General features: G+C 33.0%; 1 protein-coding gene across 1 annotated transcript; it reads left to right on the forward strand.

Moving 5' to 3' along the window:
- The first annotated feature begins 12411 nt into the window (after window positions 1-12411).
- LOC133301083 (cytochrome P450 714A1-like) lies at window positions 12412-21420 on the forward strand. Its single transcript, XM_061500680.1, has 5 exons — window positions 12412-12782; window positions 16123-16349; window positions 17196-17446; window positions 20231-20618; window positions 20985-21420. The coding sequence occupies exons 1-5, from the start codon at window positions 12467-12469 to the stop codon at window positions 21408-21410; spliced, it is 1608 nt and encodes a 535-aa protein (XP_061356664.1). The 5' UTR covers window positions 12412-12466; the 3' UTR covers window positions 21411-21420.
- The last annotated feature ends 313 nt before the right edge of the window (window positions 21421-21733 follow it).

Here is a 21733-nt window from a genome sequence, read left to right on the forward strand (position 1 = left end):
TCTTCTATTGTACTCTTTTTCTCTTTAAAGAAAAATAATCTCTTTTTTCTTTTCTTTTTTTAACTTTAGAAGTATTTAATTATTTTCATTTTTCCTTTTTTACATTGAAATTTTTTGTTTGTTCAAAATCTTAATTACTTATATTATCAAAAAAATAACTTCATAATTTTTTAACGTTAGAATATTTTTTTTTTCAAAAATAACAATTAGTCATACTTTCCAATTAATTATGTTCAAACTTTTCTTTTCCAATTAGAATTTGTTCTTTCTTCTCAAATTGCCGTTATATATTAAATTATATTACATTATATCTTGAGAATGATTTAAATTTTTTTGCATACTGTTCTTTAAATAATACTACATATTATTCTTAACTTTTCTTTTTCTAAATTTTGAATTCAAATTATTTTGAATCAATTATGCATTTTACCTGAAATAATTACGTTTATTCTGTTATAATTTTAAATATTTTTTCTCTTAAATACTTTTTCTATTAATTAACACTTTCTAACTTTTACCTGAATTTAAAATACTCGTGCAATGCGTGATACTTTGCTAATTGGAGCAACATGATCCGTCTTTATACATCATTAAATGGCTTGCATGTGCATAGAACATTTCATTTTGGAATATCTGTATAACTTTTTTGGACAACTTTTGGCCAAATCATATCATTTTAACATAATTGACGATATATCATCTAATCAACTTTCTAAGTTAACATTGTTAAACTTTAATAAATAAAAGAATTACAATTTTAAAGGTTTAGATTTTAGGAAAATTAAAAAAAAAATCTCTAAATATCTAAATTGATAAAAAGTTTATCTCTAAAATTATTTATTAATTATTCATTGTATGTGAGAGATTATTAAAGATTTATGTAATCGATAATAAATTTTGAAAATATATTTTAGATATTGATGTTCACTTTTATGTCAAATGATATAAAGTTTCTTTTTGAACAAATTTAGATTGAGTTTTTTTGTTTTTGTGTTAGTGGAAAGTAGGTTAACGTCTTATTACCAGTAATGAAAAAATATCTAATACTTTATATATAATAAGGTAGTGTCTACCTTTTCTCAACGTAAATTAAACTTTGATAATGAATCAAATAACATATTTTTAAATGCCAATTTATATTTAGGGAAGTATATTTTTCATGTTATATGAAATAAAATTGTTTAATGCGCACACAAAAAATTGAGTGGGATCCACCTTTTTCTTTCTTTCTATTTCTTTAGTGAATTCAACTCACTTTTTTGTGTGAAACATGAGATCTCCAATTTTGTCTCATGCAATACGAAAAACATATTCCCTTTATATTTAATAAGCTCTTATTCCCGATGAATTTATTTTCATTGTCGAGAGGGGGGAAAAAAGTTAATGTCGATGTTGCTCTATAATATAACAATGGGTTTTATAAGAGTTATGTTGTGGGAAAAGTGATTGTGTAATGTTATAGAGATTCGTTTTGTGTGCCTTAATTTTTTATTTATTTTTTTGTTTTAAAAAGTGTGGGCCCCACAAAATATTGTGAGAGTAGGAAAGTTTGTTGTGTTATGTTAAAGGATAAAACAAAAACCCTATAACAATATATTCAATTTTCCTTTTAATATAATATAGATAGAAAAGATTTAGGAAATATCATGTGAGTTGAAATCAGCAAAGTGGGTTTAATTCGTTAGGTCAACCTGCTTAATCTCTTTTATTTTATGAATTAGGTTATCGATTCCAATTCATCGTCCCACCACAGTCCACATGTTGAGGCGAGTTTATAGATAGAAGATATGTTTTGATGATAACAATGAGAAAACAACAAAAAGAGAATAGTCTTGATTAAGAGGAAAAACATCAAATATACCAAAGATTAAATATGCATATTGGAGCTACACAAGAAAAACGATGAGATAACAAATTGCCTAGAACATTGGTGAGTTTGGAAAAAAGCAATCAATGAGTCAAAAGCATTGCATGATGAGTCAACGATTAAATATGTATGTTGCATGTTGACTTCGCAAAGGCCAAGGCTGCAATGCTTACCACCAGTTTTGCTGCATAGATACCAGTTTCAAGTGATATTGTGGTGAGCTCTGTTTATGAGTTTCTTGTTGGTGAATCAAAGGATAAGAATGTCTTGATATTAATTGAACCTATGGATCTAGAAAATCAAGCTATAGATCAACCTGATGAGATTGACGAGGTTTCCCTGGACCTAACACGATTCAGAATGGTGACTATCCTAATCTCAATCTCGTGCACCCACCTCCAATAAATCCACCATGGGAGCTTTCAAATTCTAGCCTCTGTCATATAATTCACAACTTACATTTAGAGGATAACTTCACTATTTGTCAAGGTCTCATTGTTGGTAATGTTTTGAGCAAGTTGAGTTGCATAACGCGTGAAGCAATATCGTCTAGAGCACCTGAGCACATATTATCTTGTGTGATGTATCAAAAAAAAAGATCATCTTGTGATGCAAACCAAGTGTTTACTGAAAGGGCTGACCATGATGATACCTCTAACCTTAAGGTCATATTTCTTGTCTCGCATAAATGCATGAAAAATAATGCATGCTCTTTATTTTTGGATCATGGGGGGATGGTCTTCTTTTTTATCTATTCTTCTAGTTGCTAAACTCCAATTGGAAAAATACAGAGAGCTATAGAAGAAAATTAGCTTATAGTACTAGAGCCCTCTAAACATTAATTAGCCAACACATGCTTACGGAAGAAGAACAAATCATCTTTTTAGTATTTGAGAAATTTTCATATACTGAGCAGGTGTGATTGGTATGATAACTTCTTTGTAGCACACCAGTTAAAATGATGGCAAAATTTATTCCCTGGCATGCTTTGCATATATCATTTGATGAGTATCAAAACCTGTTAGGGTGCCAATGCACAATAATTATCAAAGAGAAGCCTCTACCTCAGGTGATAACAGCTAGAAAGATACAACTATCTGAATAGTTTTCTTATTTGTCTTCATTTAACAGGAAGTTATAATTTATAACTAAAATATGCATCTTTAATAGCATTGTTTTGGACAAAGTTATATTCCCCCATATAAATAATAAATGGGGTTAACTTTGCAGCCACGGGCAACCCGTATCATACGCGCAACATTTCATGCTTAACTTTGCAGGCGTGCTCTCAATTACAATTGCAACTTGATGCTCCCTCATGAGGTTGAGCTTCAATACCATTTGAACCTCATTTTTCGTTGCAAATTCCTGGTTCACAAATAACTTGTCACCCAGTTGCCACGGACCTTGTATTGATCCCGATCCCGAAATTGAACCATCAGTGCATGATTCTTGTTCGCTCCGATAACTCCAATCAATATGTGTGTCATGTGGAATTCCTTCCCAAAAAGGAATAACAACATTGTCACCTGCATATAGGAATTAACACTTGTTAATACATTATTTGAACACCCTAAATCACATACGAGTTATTCTGTAAAATACCTTGATTATTGTATGCGGCGCCCATCACATACGGTTCATGGTATATTGGGATTTGAGATGCGCTCATGTCACCACCGTCATCTCCTTCAGAAGCACTAGCATCCTCGGCCAGAAGATGTTCTTCCCTTGCAATATTTTCATCATCATCGTCATCGCCGTCGTCATGCATAACCCAGGTAGGATCATTTTCATCTCCCTAAAAAATGTTAGCAACTAGAGAAGCATGAGCAGCGGACGTTGATGCATGACATGGAGAATTTAATGCAACTGACCTCACTGGTAAGACTACATCCTCTACTCCGGCAATGTCCATATACAACTCCAAAAAATATTTCCTTGACTGGTTGAAAAATTCTTCCATTATCATCTCGACGTCTTCATCATCAACCACTTGTAAACTAATGTATTGATTAAATTGTCATAACCTTGTGGTGATCTAAGTGATACATTGGTTACCTTAGAGAGTTAACTTTTGACGAATTCTCTAATGCAGTTTGTCAATGGTTGCGTTGCGTTAGATACATGTCGGCCTTTTTTCACCTTCAAACATGACACATCGTCGGCTTTCCACCTTCCTACTATTGTAATATAACACAACACGAACAGAATCAGAATGTGAACTCATTTTAAAATGGAATAAGAAATAAAATAAAAGACTAAATATAAGATAATAATTATGTATGTAAATGCAAAAATTGATGGTAGAGAAAAGTTGTGAAGAGTGTATAGAGTGATAAAGGTTTATATAGACTTTTTTGCATCATCCACGCCCTGGGGGATAGAGTCGGCAAAACGGGCTCTGCTCAGCGGGCCGACCTGCCCCATAAGCTAAATGGGGCGGAGCGGGCTGGGTTTTTCAACCCATGTCAAAAGCGGTGTGAACTCATTTTTTGGTGGATTGACGACGGGCATAGGCGGGCCGAGACAGGTCAATGTAAAATAGGCTCTGGTTGGCGGGCCAACTCGCCAAACGAGGCTGGGTGAGCTGAGTTTTTCAGCAAGTTTCAAAAGCGGGGCGGGGCGGGCTGACTCATTTTTTGGCGGGTTGATGGCGGCCCCACTTTCCCACCTCTACTTGGGGGGCATCATGTCTGCATGTGTCACGCCCAGTTTGGGCAGCACATGTCACGCCTCATTTAGGCGTGACCCACGTGGGTGTCACGCCTAAATGGGGCGTGACATGTGACGCCCAAATTGGGCGTGACATGTGACGCCCAAATTGGGCATGACATTGTGCAATAAATGCATAAATATTTTCAAAACAACCATAAATTTGTAATTTTTTATTTAAAATGCAATAAATTAATCTTTTTGCTTATGTTTATAATTAATATAAATTTTATGGATTTTATATATCTCATGTTATAGGAGATAAAATTATCTCCTATATATACATAAAAATCTATAAGATCCATTTTTTTCTCTCTCTTCTATTCACATGAATCTCACAAACTACTTTTATGTATGTGTAGAAGATGATTTTATTTCCTAAAGATAAGAAATATTAAACTCAAACTTTATAGGCCAAAATGTCTTAGAAAAAAAAAACTATTTTCTGTTAAAGTCGTGATTGTCGGATTGAGCTTGATTTTTAATTATTTTAATTATTATTTTTTATCAATTCGTTAGCTTGACTCAACAAAAACAAAATGGATAGAGTAAGTCAACTCAATGATTTCCATATATTTCGGTCCGACCCGATAGTAATCCTAATTTGCCCAACAAACTTCTTGTGCTAGAATAGATTCAAACAAACCTAAATTTTTAGTAACTATTGATTGCACAAATGTTGTCTCTATCTCCACCAATCATGTTATGCATTGCTGCTATACTATCTATTAGGGATGTGCATGGGTCGAACCGAACCAGATATTTTGAAAAACCGAATCGAATTGGTTTAAATGGTTCGGTTCGGAAGTGGTTCGGTTCAGAAGTGGTTCGGTTCGGTTCAAAACTGGTTCGGTTCGGAAGTGGTTGGGGTCGACCCTCTTTTGAAAAGAAAAGAAAATAAAAGTTTTAAAATAAAGTTATAAAAATCAATTTGGTTCGGTTTGAAAACGGTTCAGTTCGGTTCAAAATGGTTCGGTTCTTAAACTGGTTCTAAAAACCGGTTCGGTTCATGATCTGGTTCTTTAAAAACCAGTTCGGTTCATGAACTGGTTTTTAAAACCGGTTATTTTAAGGGGCAGTTCGGTTCGGTTCAGTTTTTTGGTTATTTTGCACACCCCTACTATCTATGGGTAAGACTCCATCCCTTCTCTCAAATTCTTTTCCCTGCGAAAATGTGATATTTCATGAACATTGAAAGCACAGAGAAGAAAAATAGAGGTGGAAAGCGAGTAATTCGTCTCATCTTCAATTTGCCTTAAAATGGGTTAACTCGTTCAGTCTCATTTTCAACAGTGGATTGCCAGCTGCCAACCTGCCAATGTATATTTTCTAAAGGGAAGGTTATGTTTACAAACTCATACAAATTACAGTATGTACTCCCGGGAGAACACTAGGTTACACTATGTTCTCCCGAGACTACATAGTGTAATTTACAAAAAATTATAAAAAAAATTGTAAACGGATCCTTTCCCATTTTTTAAATATATATTTTATAAAGTTTTATTATAAATTTTTTATTATTATAATAAATAAATAAATAAACTCTCAAGAGAATTATGTTTACTAATTTTTTTAAGGTATATTTTAATTTTTTAAAATTCTCATATGTATTTTCTAGTTTCACCTTTATTTTAAATTTATGTTTACTAATTTTACTCTTTATTTCAATAATCCATTTTAATAACGAATTATTTCATTTCCCTTTTTTTAAAACCCTTATAATAATTTTATATAATCACTAAATAACTCTTAATTCTTTTTAAAAAAAATTAACATAAAAAAAAACTTAATCTAAAAAAAATTGTGTCAAAGTACATGCTTCCGGACACACCCTTCACGGAAGAGTGACAAAAGTATCATTTTTTGGCAAATTTTTTATGCAAATGTCATGCGAACAGTAATTTTTATCAGACTGCCACGTAACGTAATTCGCTATGACTGATAGTGAATTACATTCGCCAATTATTTTGTGACACGTGGCACATTTTCACATAATAAAGCTGACTGGACGTAATTCACTATTAATGATAGCAAATTTGGTACGGAATGTAGCCATGTGTCACAAAATCATTGACAAACGTAATTCGCTATCAATTATAACGAATTACGTCACGTGACAGTCTGATAAAATATACTATTTGCATGACATTTAGATAAAATTTTTGTCAAATTGTAGCACTTTGATTAGTGTCCTCACTCTTTTCCTTTCTAATAGGACCACGCGTAACTGTGTTTTGAGTTTGGCTAATGATAGGGGTGTAAATGGGCTGGGCTGGGCTGGGCTTTGGCCATCCTGGCCCAAGCCTACGTCAAAAAAAAATTAGCCTTTCTGGCCTACTAGCCTATTAAAGGCTTTATTTGTAGGCCAAGCCCGTCCCATTTTCAAAAATAAGAAAGCCTGACATGGCCTACAGGCCTTGTAGGCCTCCCACTATATATACTAAGCAAAAAAAATAATTGTATAGAGCAAAGAAAGTTCCATTCATGCATGCACTAGCACTTCTCATAAGAAAAAAATGACAAACAAGAAAGAGTCAACATAATACCTCAGCTCTAGAATGTATATCATAGAGGAATAGAGTCAAAGAAATGGAAAAAATAAGAAAAATACAATTACTAGATGCTGAAATAAAGTCTACAAGAGAATGTCATTCATCTAAAATTCTTTAAATCACCATCAAGACAAGGGAAAGAAGAGTATTATTGAAAGATCTTCATCAGTAACATCATAATCCAGCAAGGTACCCATTGTTCCATGGTATTAAGTTGCAACAACATGTAAAATTTGGAGACATTAGACAAGTTTTCCTTTCATAAAATAAAATAGCACAAAAAGTAAGAGATATTGGTATTTGGCACTTTGTGTCTTTGCCACATAAAATAAATATTATTTTATTATTTTATTTTAATAAATTAAATAGGCCAGCCTACAAGGCTGTAGGCCGGACTTGACAAAATTGGCCTATGGCCTATTTATTAAAAAAGCTATTTTATAAGCCTAAGCCTACTCTACTTTTCGGAAAGGCTGAGCCTGGGCTGAGCTCAATGTAGGCCGGGTCGTAGGCTGGGCTGGGCCAGCCTGGCCCATTTACACCCCTAGCTAATGACGATGCTTTCTATTTGTTACTAAGTAGTGCCGTTGGAATATAAATGGCTTTCCAAATCGTTGTCTCACACACAATATAATATAAAATAAAGAGGGTATTGATTGACTATTACGGATTTTTTTATTGTGCTTTAAGAGCACAATATTATTTGATGGTTCTTTATCAAAAAGAAATTTTTTTCTTTTATTTATATTTTTTTTTGCATTTAAATCTCCTCCCAATTCTTTTTTTCATCTATTTTTGAAAAAGGAGCACGAGATCCCGACTTATAATAAAGGAAAAATATTTTCTCATGTTGCATGAGAATTCAATTCTCATGTTGTGACCCTTCGATTTGCGTGCAAAACTTTTCTTTTCTTAATAAATGTGGAACCCACCACTAGTTGAATTACAACATGAGAATTCAATTCTCATGCAACATAAGAAAATCAAATCTCATATAATAAATGAGCTCGACTATTACAGGCTCCACTTATTGACATATGTAACCAAGTATTCGATATTTTTTTTTATCAAATATGAAAAAATAACACCTTTATATTATTATTTTTTTATGATTATTTTTTTATATATATATTTTTATTTCAGAAAAGGAAATATCTATCCCTGAATAAAAAAAAAAAATGCTCCCACTTACTTGGTGACATAGACCTGTCTCTTCCCAATGTGATGTCTCCTGTGAGAATGGCCTGGCTTTTTCACAGATTTGACATATGTTTCACCTAGTGGTCCTGAAGTGTTTCGTGTCACGATAGAGCTGGGTTTCGGGGTCAGGACCACTACCCAAACCAGTAACCCAAAGATAGAATAATTGAGAAGACCTTCTATACATGTGTCATATTGTGACAGATAAAAAGGGGTGTGGTGGGGGACAAAACAATGGAGAAGAAAACCAACCTTAGTAGTGTCTCACATAGTAGTTCCTTACACATAATAGGAGTCTCACACAATTAAAAATATTTAAGGCAGGTCATTAAATGACAAAAAGAGAGAGAAAAATTAATAATAATTACGATAATTATATTAATTTTATTTTAAAAATTGTGTTAGAGTATCTATTAAAGAATAAAAATACAAATTGTGTTACATTACTAATAAATTACACATACTTGACATATATGGTACTGTCGTATGCGATACATCCTGAATTTAAGGGAATCTGCTCATGTGTAATCATATATGTTATTCTCATATAAAACTCCATTATATAAGTTGAGGCTTCATCCAAGGATTTGACATTTTTTATTATTAATAGTTGAATTCCGTATTTTAATTTGTCCAACATTAATCCAACTATGAGTAATAATGAGCACCAACTATTAGTAATAATTTCATCGTATCTTTTAATTTTTTATGAACTTAACTTTCATCATTCGTCATAATTACCAATTACAGTTATTTGGACAAGGGTTATTGGATACATCATTCATACATATATTTTCATCATAATCATTTGATCACTATATTTGAAAATAATCATTTGATTTCAATGACACAATATTTGCGAAGTATATGCATGTGTGCAAAGTCATTCAAAGGGCACATGCAATTAATATATAGAGTCAATTTTAAATAAAGGCGTCAAATTTTTGAATTAATATTAACGATTGAAAAATCATCAATAAGATAGCCAATTACTACGCGCTCTGAAAACTAAATACCTCAAAGGAATGTTTGCACACAATTTGAAATGAATTTAACACATTTTAATTCGTACGAACTTTATCTTTTATATAGGCAGGAGACCTGTATTCAGATCAAAGTGAGGAATTGATTGCAGTCTTCATGACACTAATATTGAAAACGACCATTCAAAGTATATAAGTTGAAAATCATGCACATGCAAAATTATTCGAAAGGTAATAGAGATTAGATATATAGAATAAGCTTTAAACAAATTAGTACGTCAATTTTTAAGCAAAGAAGGATTGAAAGAGACTGCCAAGAAAAGGACACTAAGTATGTATACGAAACAAATGCCTCTAATAAATCCAATCACTATAATTGAAATAGACCATTTGATTTCAATGACACAATTAAGTTACAAGGATAAACGCGTGTGTGCAAAGTCATTCAAAGGGTACAACCAATTTAATATGTAGAATCAATTCTAGACAAAGACATCAGATTTTAAGACTAGTAGAGAGTAATAGAAAATCCATGTAGCAGATAATTCCTTATAGAGACACAAATTTTTATACTCTAAAAAACTAAATACCTCAAATGAATGTGTACACAATTTTCAATTAATTCAATACACAATTAAAAACTATTTATTTATTTTTAAGATAGGAGACCTTCATTGAGATAAAAAAAGAATTGAGAAAATGAAGGATATTTATATTCTAACCCTATTAAAATATAATCATAGACTTACTGAACGTAACCCTATATTGAAGTGAATAAGAATAAATCATATTTCCTATTTTTCTTTTTTTAATTTTGTGTGTGTGTGTGTGTTGGGGTGTGTGTGTGTGTTGGGGGGGGGGGGGGGGGGGGGGGGGGGGGGTGGGGGGAAGGGAGGGATTACTTACAGCTATGGGTTTGAACTTTCATTTTTGAACACCAAAATCCTCTGATGACCGGGGAGGTGCCATCAAGCTACAATTTCATTTATAAATTTTGCCTAATTCATAGACAAGCACCTAACGTATCATTAGTTAACCAAATAATACAATGTACAAACTAAGGGGGCGTTTGTTTTTGGTTCCCCGGAAAAGCATACATAGATAAATACTAAATCCAAGTTTGGTAAAGCAAAAAAAAAATTAAAATTCCAGACACCAAACGTTTTCGGAAAAATCATGTTATGTGCAATTTGTTATACGGTATCCAAAACTGAAATTCCATAAATTGGATGGAATGTTTTGTTGTCCAGGAAACTGGAAATTGTGGTGTGAATTTAGGTGGTGTTTGGTTGGGAGCTTTTTAGTGGATATCTATGTTTCTCAAGTATGGCTTTTAGAAACACCATGTTTGTTTCAACGTATTTTCACCAAAAATTCATCTATCCAATTTGTATGGATTTATGAGAAATATAGATATCCGCACTGTTTAGAAACTCAATTTGAAGGTGGAATTTTTCGGAAAACCGGTTATCTGGCTTTTAATGCACTGTTGATTTCATAAAGTTACCTAATTTTCCCAGTAAAGTTTTTCCCCACCAAACAATTTTTTTTTACATTTTTCTACCTATCTCACTTTATCTATCTTTCCAATCATTTCTCTATCTATTACATTTTCCTACTATTCCAAAAAAATTTCCTCAACTAAATGCCTTATAGACAAAATTAACCTTTATGAAAACAGTAAACAAATTGGTACAATTTAAAGTGGGGTTATTTTCGTAAAATAACCTCACATTCCCACTAATATTTCACAACCAACCAAACACACACTCACTCAGTAGGTGGTGTTTGGTTGGAAGATTTTTGTAGGATGCATGGGGAAGTGAGGGTGGACATTCAATAATACCATGTTTGGTAGCACTTAAAAAAAAAAATGCTGGGAAAATTGTATTGATGGGGAAATTTTTTGTGTGTAATCTTAAACCAAATTTTCAAAGAAAAATTCCACCCAGCGGGTGATATTGTGATTTTGCAGGATAAATGAAAAAATTGATGCTAAAATTGTGTCAATATTCCCGGTAAAATTTTGACCTACCAAACAATTTTTTTTAACTTTCCTATCAAACTCATTTTTCTACCACTTCTCTAATAATTATATTTTCTTAGTATTCAAAAATTTCTCCCCAACCAAATGCCCCATAAAGTAAATCATAAATTCCCGAGAAAATTTTAGCATACCAAACATCTTTTACTAACATTCCAGACCAAATATATTTCACGTTACATTTCAGTAATAATTATTTCTCCAATTTAAAAAAAAAATTCTTCTACCAAAAGTCCAATAAGAAAGATAAACAAGAGGTAAACAGGAATGATATATCTACATCAAATACGTGTCGGAATCTCTTTCGCTTTAAAGTTGAAAGGAATATGCTACCTACAGTGTGCAGTGGAGTAATACTATATCCGAATTAAAAGTTATTAAATTTATATATTACAAGCTACTGCTTCCCCCCTCAACGCAACATCACATACTTTTAATTTAATAAATAAACAAGAAAAATATTATATTTATTAATTTTTTGTTTACAAACTCTTACAACCTACACTAAATATATGATCGGTCATATGAACAATCATACTTAAACGGATCCTTCTCTAATAAACAAATATTTATCCCTTTTGATATAATGTGACAAGTCGGTCGTCCATTTACATAGGTTTGTGTTTGTCCAATCATCAAAGCATATGCATAAGTCATCGGCTCCTCATGTTTTCGTCCTCATTCAAAGCTTCTTGTCTACTTTCCAATCGAATGGTTAGCCGATTTCACTTATAGAATCTTTAACCTTTGTGGAGCCTACTCCCGCTCAGTATGAGTTTTATAAGAGTTATGTTGTAGGAAAAGTGATTGTGTAATATTATAGAAATTTATTTTGCGTGTCTTAGTTTTTTTTGTTTTTGCTTCAAAAAGTGCGGACTCTACAAAATATTGTGTGTGTAAGAAACTTTTTTGTGTCATGTGACATGATAGATGCAAATCCTTAATTCTATATATATGTATCTATAAACTTAGCAATATGGTGAAAATAATCAGGCTTTGCTCTCTGATAAAATAATATACATTTCATATGTTGCAAGAAAACTTAGTTCATTAGCGATTTGAGTCTCAAAGAAAGAGCAGCTAGCAGAGAGGAAGGAAGAGATCGATGGAGGAGGTTGAGGTCTTTCTGCTGGCAATGAAAGTGGCTTCTTCACTTGCTCTTGCGGGCATTTTCAGCTGGATACTTTATCTGTATGGTAATCTGTGGCATAAGTCCCAAAGGGTCAGAAGGAAGCTCCAAATGCAAGGTATCAGAGGGCCTCCACCTTCTTTTCTACATGGGAATCTACCTGATATGCAGAGAATCCAATCTCAGGCTACCATAGCCAAAGCTCCTAGCTGCAACCATTCTGATCAGTTTCTAGCACATGACTACACCGACACCCTCTTCCCATATTTTGAACACTGGAGGAAACAATACGGTACCTTTCTCTTCTTTTTCATTCTTCTTCTGCTTCTAGTTTCATAGTTAAAATTTAGGAAAAATATTTTCTTATATTATTGAAAATAACATTTCTTATGTCACTCATATATCTATCTATATGCTTCATTTTTATTTTTATTTTAACGATGGAACTCACCTTAAATATGTGTGTAGAAAAATTTATCCTCTCCTATAAAAAAGAAAAACAAAACCCTTAAACTTAACTCATTGTTATTTTGCAATAGTACATATATAGAAGATAGAAGAAGATAATTACTTCATTTAGTTTGCGCAAGCAACGTAATTTCCTTTTGCATAAATATACATGTAGTAGATTGTACAAAAGGTAAATTCTTGGCCTCATCAATCTTAACGAATTTTTTTTGTATTACTGATAAAGTAATTTATGTAAACAACTCTGGTATAATTTAAATGTTGACTCAGGCGGTTGGACAATTACAAATCTAGTTAAAATCTCTGTTTTTTTATAGATATTTTTTATATTTATGTTCTTATTTCGATATATATATATATATATATATATATATATATATATATATATGAGTTTTCATTTTATCCTTTAACATAACACAAGAAACTTTCCTACACTCACAATATTTTGTGGGGCCCACACTTTTTAAAACAAAAAAATAAATAAAAAATTAAATCACGCAAAACGAATCTCTATAACATTACACAATCATTTTTCCTACAACATAACTCTTATAAAAAAAAAAATATATATATATATATATATATATATATATATATATATATATATATATATATTCTAAAGTGTAGTGTAGAAAACTGGGGGCGTACTAAATGGTTTCTCATTTTTGCAATCATGAATTTAAAGATAGCTAATTATCTTTAGCCGAAAGCGTACCTAAGTGCACATATGCCTATCTGCCAATGTTTTGAAGCACTATTTTTGAGAAGACTTACTTTTTTTTTTTAACGGTGAATATTTATCTGGTGCTAAATTTGGCTTCCGAATTGGATAAGTTTTAGACATGACAATAAAGTGCGTTTATGATGGGAATTATAATTTTCAAGATAATGTTTGGAAAAATAAATTTTTCGAGAATATTACTAAAAAATTATTTAATAGATCAAAATATTACCAAAAATATTATCAAAAAATTGTGTAAAATTTTCTCATGTCACAGGAATTTAAGAATACCACCATCTTGGTGATGTTTTTAGATATCATTTTGGTTCAAAAAACTTCAAATTTTTTTTTCTTAATTAGGAATTTAATTTTCTCAATTTTTTTTAATATTCCTTATACCAAACATAAGTTTTATAGACACTTTACTAAAGAGGAAAAGCAGAGGTTTCTAAAGCAAACATGCCTAGGATATTGGCACTTTAAAAGCTAATAATTGATGGACAGAACAAAGGATGGATATATTCTTCGAAATATTTTGTGTAAGTAATTAAACATCATACTTTAACATTTTCAAATATTCTAAATTCGACACAATCTTTTAATGTGCGATAATAATTTTTCAATCGTAATTGATGATCATATATGATTTCAAAGATTATAAAAGTTAATTTTTATCCTTCAGTATTTGTATTATTGTCTTGCTTGCATCTGCTGCTTACTTTTAAAAGAAACCGGAGGTATGTCTTCACTTGTTTCTAGTTGAGAATCTATATTTTGTTATTTAAATCTGATTAAAATTTTTGTTGTTCAGATATATGATTTAATGTTTATTAGGTAAGGGCTCATGCGAGGAGAAAAAAAGAAAAAAAAAACATGAATCACACGTACTTTTATATGTGTAGATGATAAATGATTAAACCTATACTATTTTGTGCAAAATCATTTTGGATAAGTTGTACCAAAAAAAAAAGATCAAACAAATCAACATAGATAAGAAGCTTGACCAACGTGGAAATTGGAAACATGTCCCATGAATAAATTATCTTCTATTGAACTTACAGGAACAGTGATCATTGTGCCACTGTTTTCACACAAATTTACTTAAATGCCATGCTCTTGAACTAATTTTTTAAACTGCCACGCAGGCAAGGTCGCTTGCAGCAGTAGCGAACTATGCATGATGATGTGTCAGGAAACTGGTGGTGTCAGAGTTTGTTTCTGACACATGCGACCTCTGTTTTTAACTAAGGTCGCCTACATGGTAGGCGACCTTTATTTATTTTATTTTATTTTTAAAAAAATTTGATACTTGTTATCCACTAGAAATGTGACACGTCAGCAAATCGAGTTCGTCTGTGTCAGAAGCGAACTTGTCCCATGTCAAATTGAGAAATAACACTGTTCGCATAGCATTTAAGTAAAAAAGTTGGTAAACAGTGACATTTTCATCAGTTATACGAACTTAGACTTGTTTGCTGCAGAATTCTTATTATCTAAATTACCCAGAATATAGGCATTATCTAGTAGTCCAGGAATCAGGTACCCTCTTGATTCATATGTACAACGAAATGATAATTTTACATATCAGCTAGTACGAGGCACAGTGACAAATACATGTGGAATTGTCACCTTTACAGCTGTTTTGTTTCAATTTGGATACTCATGGTGTTATTGACAACATTTGCATTGAAGTAGCCTATAGTAGGGATTTTTTTATTGTGCTCCGCGAGAACAATTTTATTTGGAAGAGTGATCATTTTATCATGTTTGAACAAAAAAAATTATCAGATTGCTATGTTAATAGTAAATTTTGCTAAACTGTCATGCGGCATAATTCATTACACAGTATAGCGAAATATGTCACGTCAGAACCAAAAAGTGCCATGTGTCAAAATTGTTGAAATTCGCTATCCTATGTAGCGAATTTCAACAATTCTGACACATGACACTTTTTGGTTCTGTACATTCTGATGTGGCATAATTCGCTACACTGTGTAGCGAATTATGCCACATGGAAGTTTAGAAAATTTTACTATTCGTGTGGCATTCTGATAATTTTTTTTGCCAAAAGCGCAGCATTTTTGTCACTGTCCCATCTTATTTGATGTTCTTTTATCAAAAAGGAAATTTTTGTTCCGTTTATATCCCTTTCTTTCATTTAAATATCTTCAGAATTCTTTTTCTCTTCTATTTTTGGAAAAGGACCGTGAGGTCCCGCTCATAATAAATGAGCTCCTGTAGTAGTTATATAATATGTGAATGGAACACAGCTAGGCATGGTTGGAGCATTGTCAACAAGTCTCTGTCTCTTTCTCTATCTATATATATATATATATTCATTATATGATCAAATTTTTTACAAAATGGTGTGCACTGTGCACTATGCATCTAAAAAATTAAATAACAGAGAATATATTTCGTGCAATAATATCTCGACTTGCAGGTCTAGTGTACACTTACTCCACGGGGATGAAGCAACACCTCTATGTGAACCAACCGGATCTAGTGAGAGAAATGAACCAGTGTATCACTTTAGGTTTGGGTAAGCCTTCTTATGTAACAAACAGACTTGCACCCCTGCTTGGCAATGGCATTCTTAGAGCCAATGGGCATAGTTGGTCACATCAGAGGAAACTTGTTGCACCTGAGTTCTTCATGGGCAAAGTTAAGGTATATAAATATGTAGCTATTTGTCGTCAATATCTCACACCCTTGTCTATTTACTTCTTTTATTTTTCGTTATGATTTATAATTTGAATTGGTTAGTGCTTTCGTAAAGAATCAATTTAACCTAAATCTTCAAGGTACTGGGGTGAAAGTCTTTTTAATGATTTATATTATTTTCTAACACATCGTCTCATGAAAGAGTTATCTGGGTTTGAAACGTAGATATTACATAGGTTTAATTTTTTTTTAGTTTTACCTTATACTTATTTAATTCCACAAGTGGGAAGACGGTGAAAATCGAACTCGTGACCTTTATGATCGCTTAAAATCTGATACCATATAAAGAAACTTTTCTTTAAAATTTTGAGTTAAATTGATTCTTTTTAACAGTTTTGAAAATGTTATTTGCAAATCAAAATTTTGATGCAATCCTTATATTATTTGCACAATCATATTTTTGGTAGCAACTTTCATTTATATACAAGCAGCTAGACCCACATAAGTTACCACTCGCATGATTCTGATTTCTGAGTGATGTGTGAGCTAGAAGCAAGTACCCATGCTCTATACCTATCTATATAGGTTGTAGAAGATTAAATTAATTTTGAATTCAATTATTTGGGAGGAAATGCAAATGAGTTAATAAATGGAAAGGGATGTATCTAGACCAATTAATTTGCATTCAGGAAAGTACCCCACCTGCACTGCCAGAGTTTATGTTAACTTTTCTGGCCATATAATAAATCAACCGAACAATCTAGGCTCTGGATACATGTATATAAAATGGCCTTTGGTGACATGAAAGGAAATATGGTAGGGACGGTGAGTCTGAAGTGAAATTAATGGCAGGGTATGGTGGGCCTAATGATAGAGTCATCGCAGCCATTACTACTAAAATGGGAGCAATTTATTGCGTGCCAAGGAGGTGCCACAGCAGAAGTTAAAGTTGATGCTGATTTGAGGGGCTTCTCAGCTGATGTTATTTCAAGGGTTTGTTTTGGTCATTCTTATTCCAAAGGAAAGGAAGTTTTCTCAAAGCTTAGAAGCATCCAGAAGGCCATGTCCAAACAAGGTTTCCTTTTTGGGGTCAGCGGTTTCCGGTAAGTCAATTTCATATTACTCTAAAAATCTACTCTCATACAGCTCGTACGTTCATAAATGTACATTACACAATTGTATGTATACATGGCTGAAAAAAAAAAAATTTAATTTATTACATTTTAAATAAAAAATTATGAATTTATTGTTGTTTTGAAAATAATTACGCATGTATTACACAATATCATGTCTAAATGAGATGTAACTTGTGATGCTCAATCTGGACGTGTCCTAATCGCGAAGCAAACGATTGAATGGTTATGCTTAAAACTACATTTTGTATGATATTATTTTTTATTTCGAGTGCGCAATCTATTAATTTGGTTTTGTAAGATAAAGTGAAGATAACGTTTTGTGTGATGCCATTATTATATTTAGTTGGCTATATTTTTGTATGATATGTTGTTATCGTTATCAATCACCAAAACATACACTCAACAAATACACATTACATAAGATAAATGAGAGTATATAAAATAAATATAGTCCATAATCCATAAAATATATACAGTCTATGACAAAAAAAAATAAAAATACAATGCATGCACAACACAAAATCCGTGCGACAAATACAGTCCATAAAAAAAATACAAAAATACTACGACCATGGTGGCGACGACCGATAACGTGCATCGCGATCAGGCAGTATACGTCTGTCCCAAGCATCGTCAACACCCTGTGTCGCAGGAGGTGGCGCTGGCGAGGGAGTCTGATAATCATCCATCGCTGCATGCATGAAATCATTTGTTGTTGTACGTGGCTGCATGGATGATGAGGTTCCAACGTCATATAAAGGTGCATGTCCCGATGTACCGGGCTGCATGTGGGGTGATGTCGCAGTGTGGGTCTGAAGTGGAGTGCCATCAGTCTCCTGACTATCAAGGCTATCTGGGCCAAGGCCCAGCTCCGTGCATAGTGCATGTACATGCTCCTGAGTCCACTGCGACATGTCTGGACTAAGACCCTTACCCTGCATGTACGACATGTCCCCCCTGCCATGGCCATCGGACTAGCCTGGAACACTGGCTCATATGAATCCATATACGGATGCTGAGACTCTGGCTGGCTAGGTCCACCTGGCTGCTGAGATGGCTCATGATACATGGGTTGTGATCCATACGTATGATCAATCACCGGAGGTCTGAACCATCCGTGAGTCTCAGTGCGTGGTCTGGGTCCAACAATGGGAACTGGGACGAGTGGTACCCATTACTGACGACGACCTAACCCGCGTCCCTCCTGTCTAGTATGCAGAACATCTAGAGACAACTGTGGCTTAGGCTGTGTCTGGGTCGGGGGTGCCTGTGGTCCAGGCTCATCGACACGAGAGGACTCCCTGTATCTTACCGCACCGGGTCTTCAGCTGACGTACATGCTCTGTATTCCACACCCGCTGTGAAATATGTGCACTCTGCGTCCTCTTCCGAAGGACCTCCCACCTATATGGCCCATGTATGATATACATACTGGGATCGGTAGGCTCTGGCTCGTGATCGGATGTAGAACTCCCAGATGATGATGAATCAGCCATAATAAAAAACTATATGAAATATTAAATTTATTGTAACCGTTAATTTATAATCAAATTATACATACAAGTGTAATACAACATTAAAAATAATTTAAAAAACAACTACTTACAAGATGTATCAGTAATATATATTTAAAAATTAATTAGACACCCCTACCAAGTGAATCGTCAAAATGAAATTATATTATAATCGTAATTTCAGTTACTTCTAATATGTCACTATTCATTAGCTAAGTCATATCAATTTTATTAAGCATATTCCTAAGTCACTAATTAATTTGTAAGTAAATAATATTATCATAGTTAGGTCACTAATTAATTTGTAAGTAATTAATTCGTAAAAATTATTTAAGCATATTCCTATCAATTTTATAATCAAGTTTATTAAGCATACACAAAATTCTAGCAAACTACCAAATTCCTAAGTCATTAATTAATTCATAAGTAAATAATATTAATACGTAGGTCACTACAACATTCCTAAGTCACTTAATATTTCTTGGTCACTAATAGTTTCCTAAGTCACTAACAAATTTGTAATTCACTAACAGTTTCCTATCTATCATTGTAATTTAACCTTATACATAGCAGATATTAAAAACTTATTCTTTTGGCAGAGCTTCGCTAACCAATCTTTCACGAAAGGTAGAGAGCACCGGCGTATTAGAGAGAAGTTAGAAAGAGAATAAAATGGTAAAAATGGAAAATTTGAGATATTTATAGGTTGCATGGGTCACGCTTGGTTTGGGCGTGACATTATGCAATAAATTCGTAATTATTTTTAAAACAACAATAAATTCATAATTTTTTTGTTTAAAATGCAATAAATTAATTAATTTTTTTTTTTTGCCATATATGGCTCTATTGTGTTCAAGCATGAAACTTATATTAAATGGAGCCACATACAAAAGCAGTTTCGGTAAAGAGCACTATTTCCAAAGCTACACATATAAAGTCACTATTAAATTTAGTGTTCAGAGCATTAGTATTTTATATATAGATCCTAAATTTGAATTTCTGTATAGTACAAAACTTCAACAAGAAGTTTTTACATACTCTCAAAAGATAATATAAGGTGTGATACAAAAATGAAATTCCTGGTTAGCTTTATTATAAAATCTATAACCTTGTGTGTTAATTCTTAAAATTCATAAAAATTTATGTCCTAAAGCCATCCATATACAAGCAAATTAAACAGAAATTAAAAAACCGTGTGTTTAATTGTAGCATAAAACTGATTCATAATTAATGCCAGTGACAAACTGAATTTCTCCACAAAGAAGCAAAACGGGATTGCCAATTTGGAAAGAGAGATAGAGTCACTGATCTGGGAATTAGTGGAGGAACGCAAGCGAGAATGCTTAGAGACATCATCATCAGAAAAGGATCTGATGCAGTTACTGTTGGAAGCAGCCAATACCAATAGTGATCAAAATCTGGGGAAGGACTTTTCCAAGCGTTTCATTGTGGATAATTGCAAAAACATATACTTTGCTGGCCATGAAACTACTGCTGTTGCAGCCTCTTGGTGTTTGATGCTTCTTGCTTTACACCCAGAATGGCAATCTCGTATAAGGACAGAGGTCGCTGAACTTTGCCCCAGTGGCATTCCAGATGCAGATTCTCTCCCTCTGTTGAAAACGGTACGTGCACTTTGATTTTAAGAAAGCATGTATATATATCTTCCTTGTTTTCATTTAGAAATATAATAAAATCGTTCATATGTTTTCATCCAATAACTTAAATTTTTTTTTAGAAAATTGGTTAATGACACGAGTGCTATGAATACGTGGTCTAAAGTTTGATCCTTACTCCGCCTCTTAATTGATAAGCAATCTAAAGTTTGATCCTTACTCCGCCTCTTAATTGATAAGCAATCGTTTCACCCAACAGTTCAAACTTATAAATGTCGAATCTTTAATGATTTTATATTATATCTCTTTATCATATTCCACACCTTTTGGCAATTTATAAACTTTTTTTACACTGATAGATATTAGTGCTTACAGGTAACTATGGTGATTCAAGAAGTGCTACGTTTATATCCACCAGCAGCCTTTGTGTCAAGGGAGGCATATGAAGATATCCAAATTGGAGACTTAAATGTTCCTAAAGGCGTTTGTTTATGGACACTGATCCCAACATTGCACAGAGATCCTGAAATTTGGGGAACAGAAGCGAATGAGTTTAAACCAGAAAGGTTCAGTGAGGGTGTCTCTAAGGCTTGCAAGTATCCTCAGGCATATGTGCCATTTGGATTGGGTACTCGCTTGTGCTTGGGGAAAAACTTTGCCATGGTTCAATTGAAGGTTGTGCTAGCCCTTATCATCTCAAAGTTCAGCTTCTCTCTATCTCCTAGCTATAGCCATTCTCCCGCATATAGAATGATTGTAGAACCAGGACATGGAGTATATATTCTCATTCAGAAAATTTGACCCGACCTGATCGATGACCCAAATTCATCAAGCTTTTGGTTTTTCTTTGACATGTAATATTTATGTGTGTTTAATTAGATATAAAACTATGGCTTTTATAAGAGTTATGTTGTAGGAAAAATGACTGTGTTATGTTATAGAGATTCGTTTTGCGTGCCGAAGTTTTTTTTTTGCTGCGAGTTCCACAAAATGTTATGTGTGTAGGAAATTTTTTGTAGTCATGTTAAATGATAGATGATAAACCCTAAAACTATTGCTTAGATTTTAGAAGAGTTTCTCCCTTGACTTTAATTCTTATCTTTTAAATGTATACGTGTGTTCAG

This window comes from Gastrolobium bilobum, unplaced genomic scaffold, assembly GCF_033153095.1.
Source record: "Gastrolobium bilobum isolate Gb01-03AN ecotype WA unplaced genomic scaffold, APGP_CSIRO_Gbil_v1 utg14771, whole genome shotgun sequence".
NCBI lineage: Eukaryota > Viridiplantae > Streptophyta > Magnoliopsida > Fabales > Fabaceae > Gastrolobium > Gastrolobium bilobum.

What these genes read in the sequence shown, in the direction of transcription:
- LOC133301083 (XM_061500680.1), top strand. Translation starts at nt 12,467, where the DNA reads ATGGAGGAGGTTGAGGTCTTTCTGCTGGCAATGAAAGTGGCTTCTTCA. An exon ending in TCTTCATGGGCAAAGTTAAG is followed by an intron (nt 16,350 to 17,195) that starts GTATATAAATAT and finishes AATTAATGGCAG; the next exon opens with GGTATGGTGGGCCTAATGAT. An exon ending in CTCTCCCTCTGTTGAAAACG is followed by an intron (nt 20,619 to 20,984) that starts GTACGTGCACTT and finishes TAGTGCTTACAG; the next exon opens with GTAACTATGGTGATTCAAGA.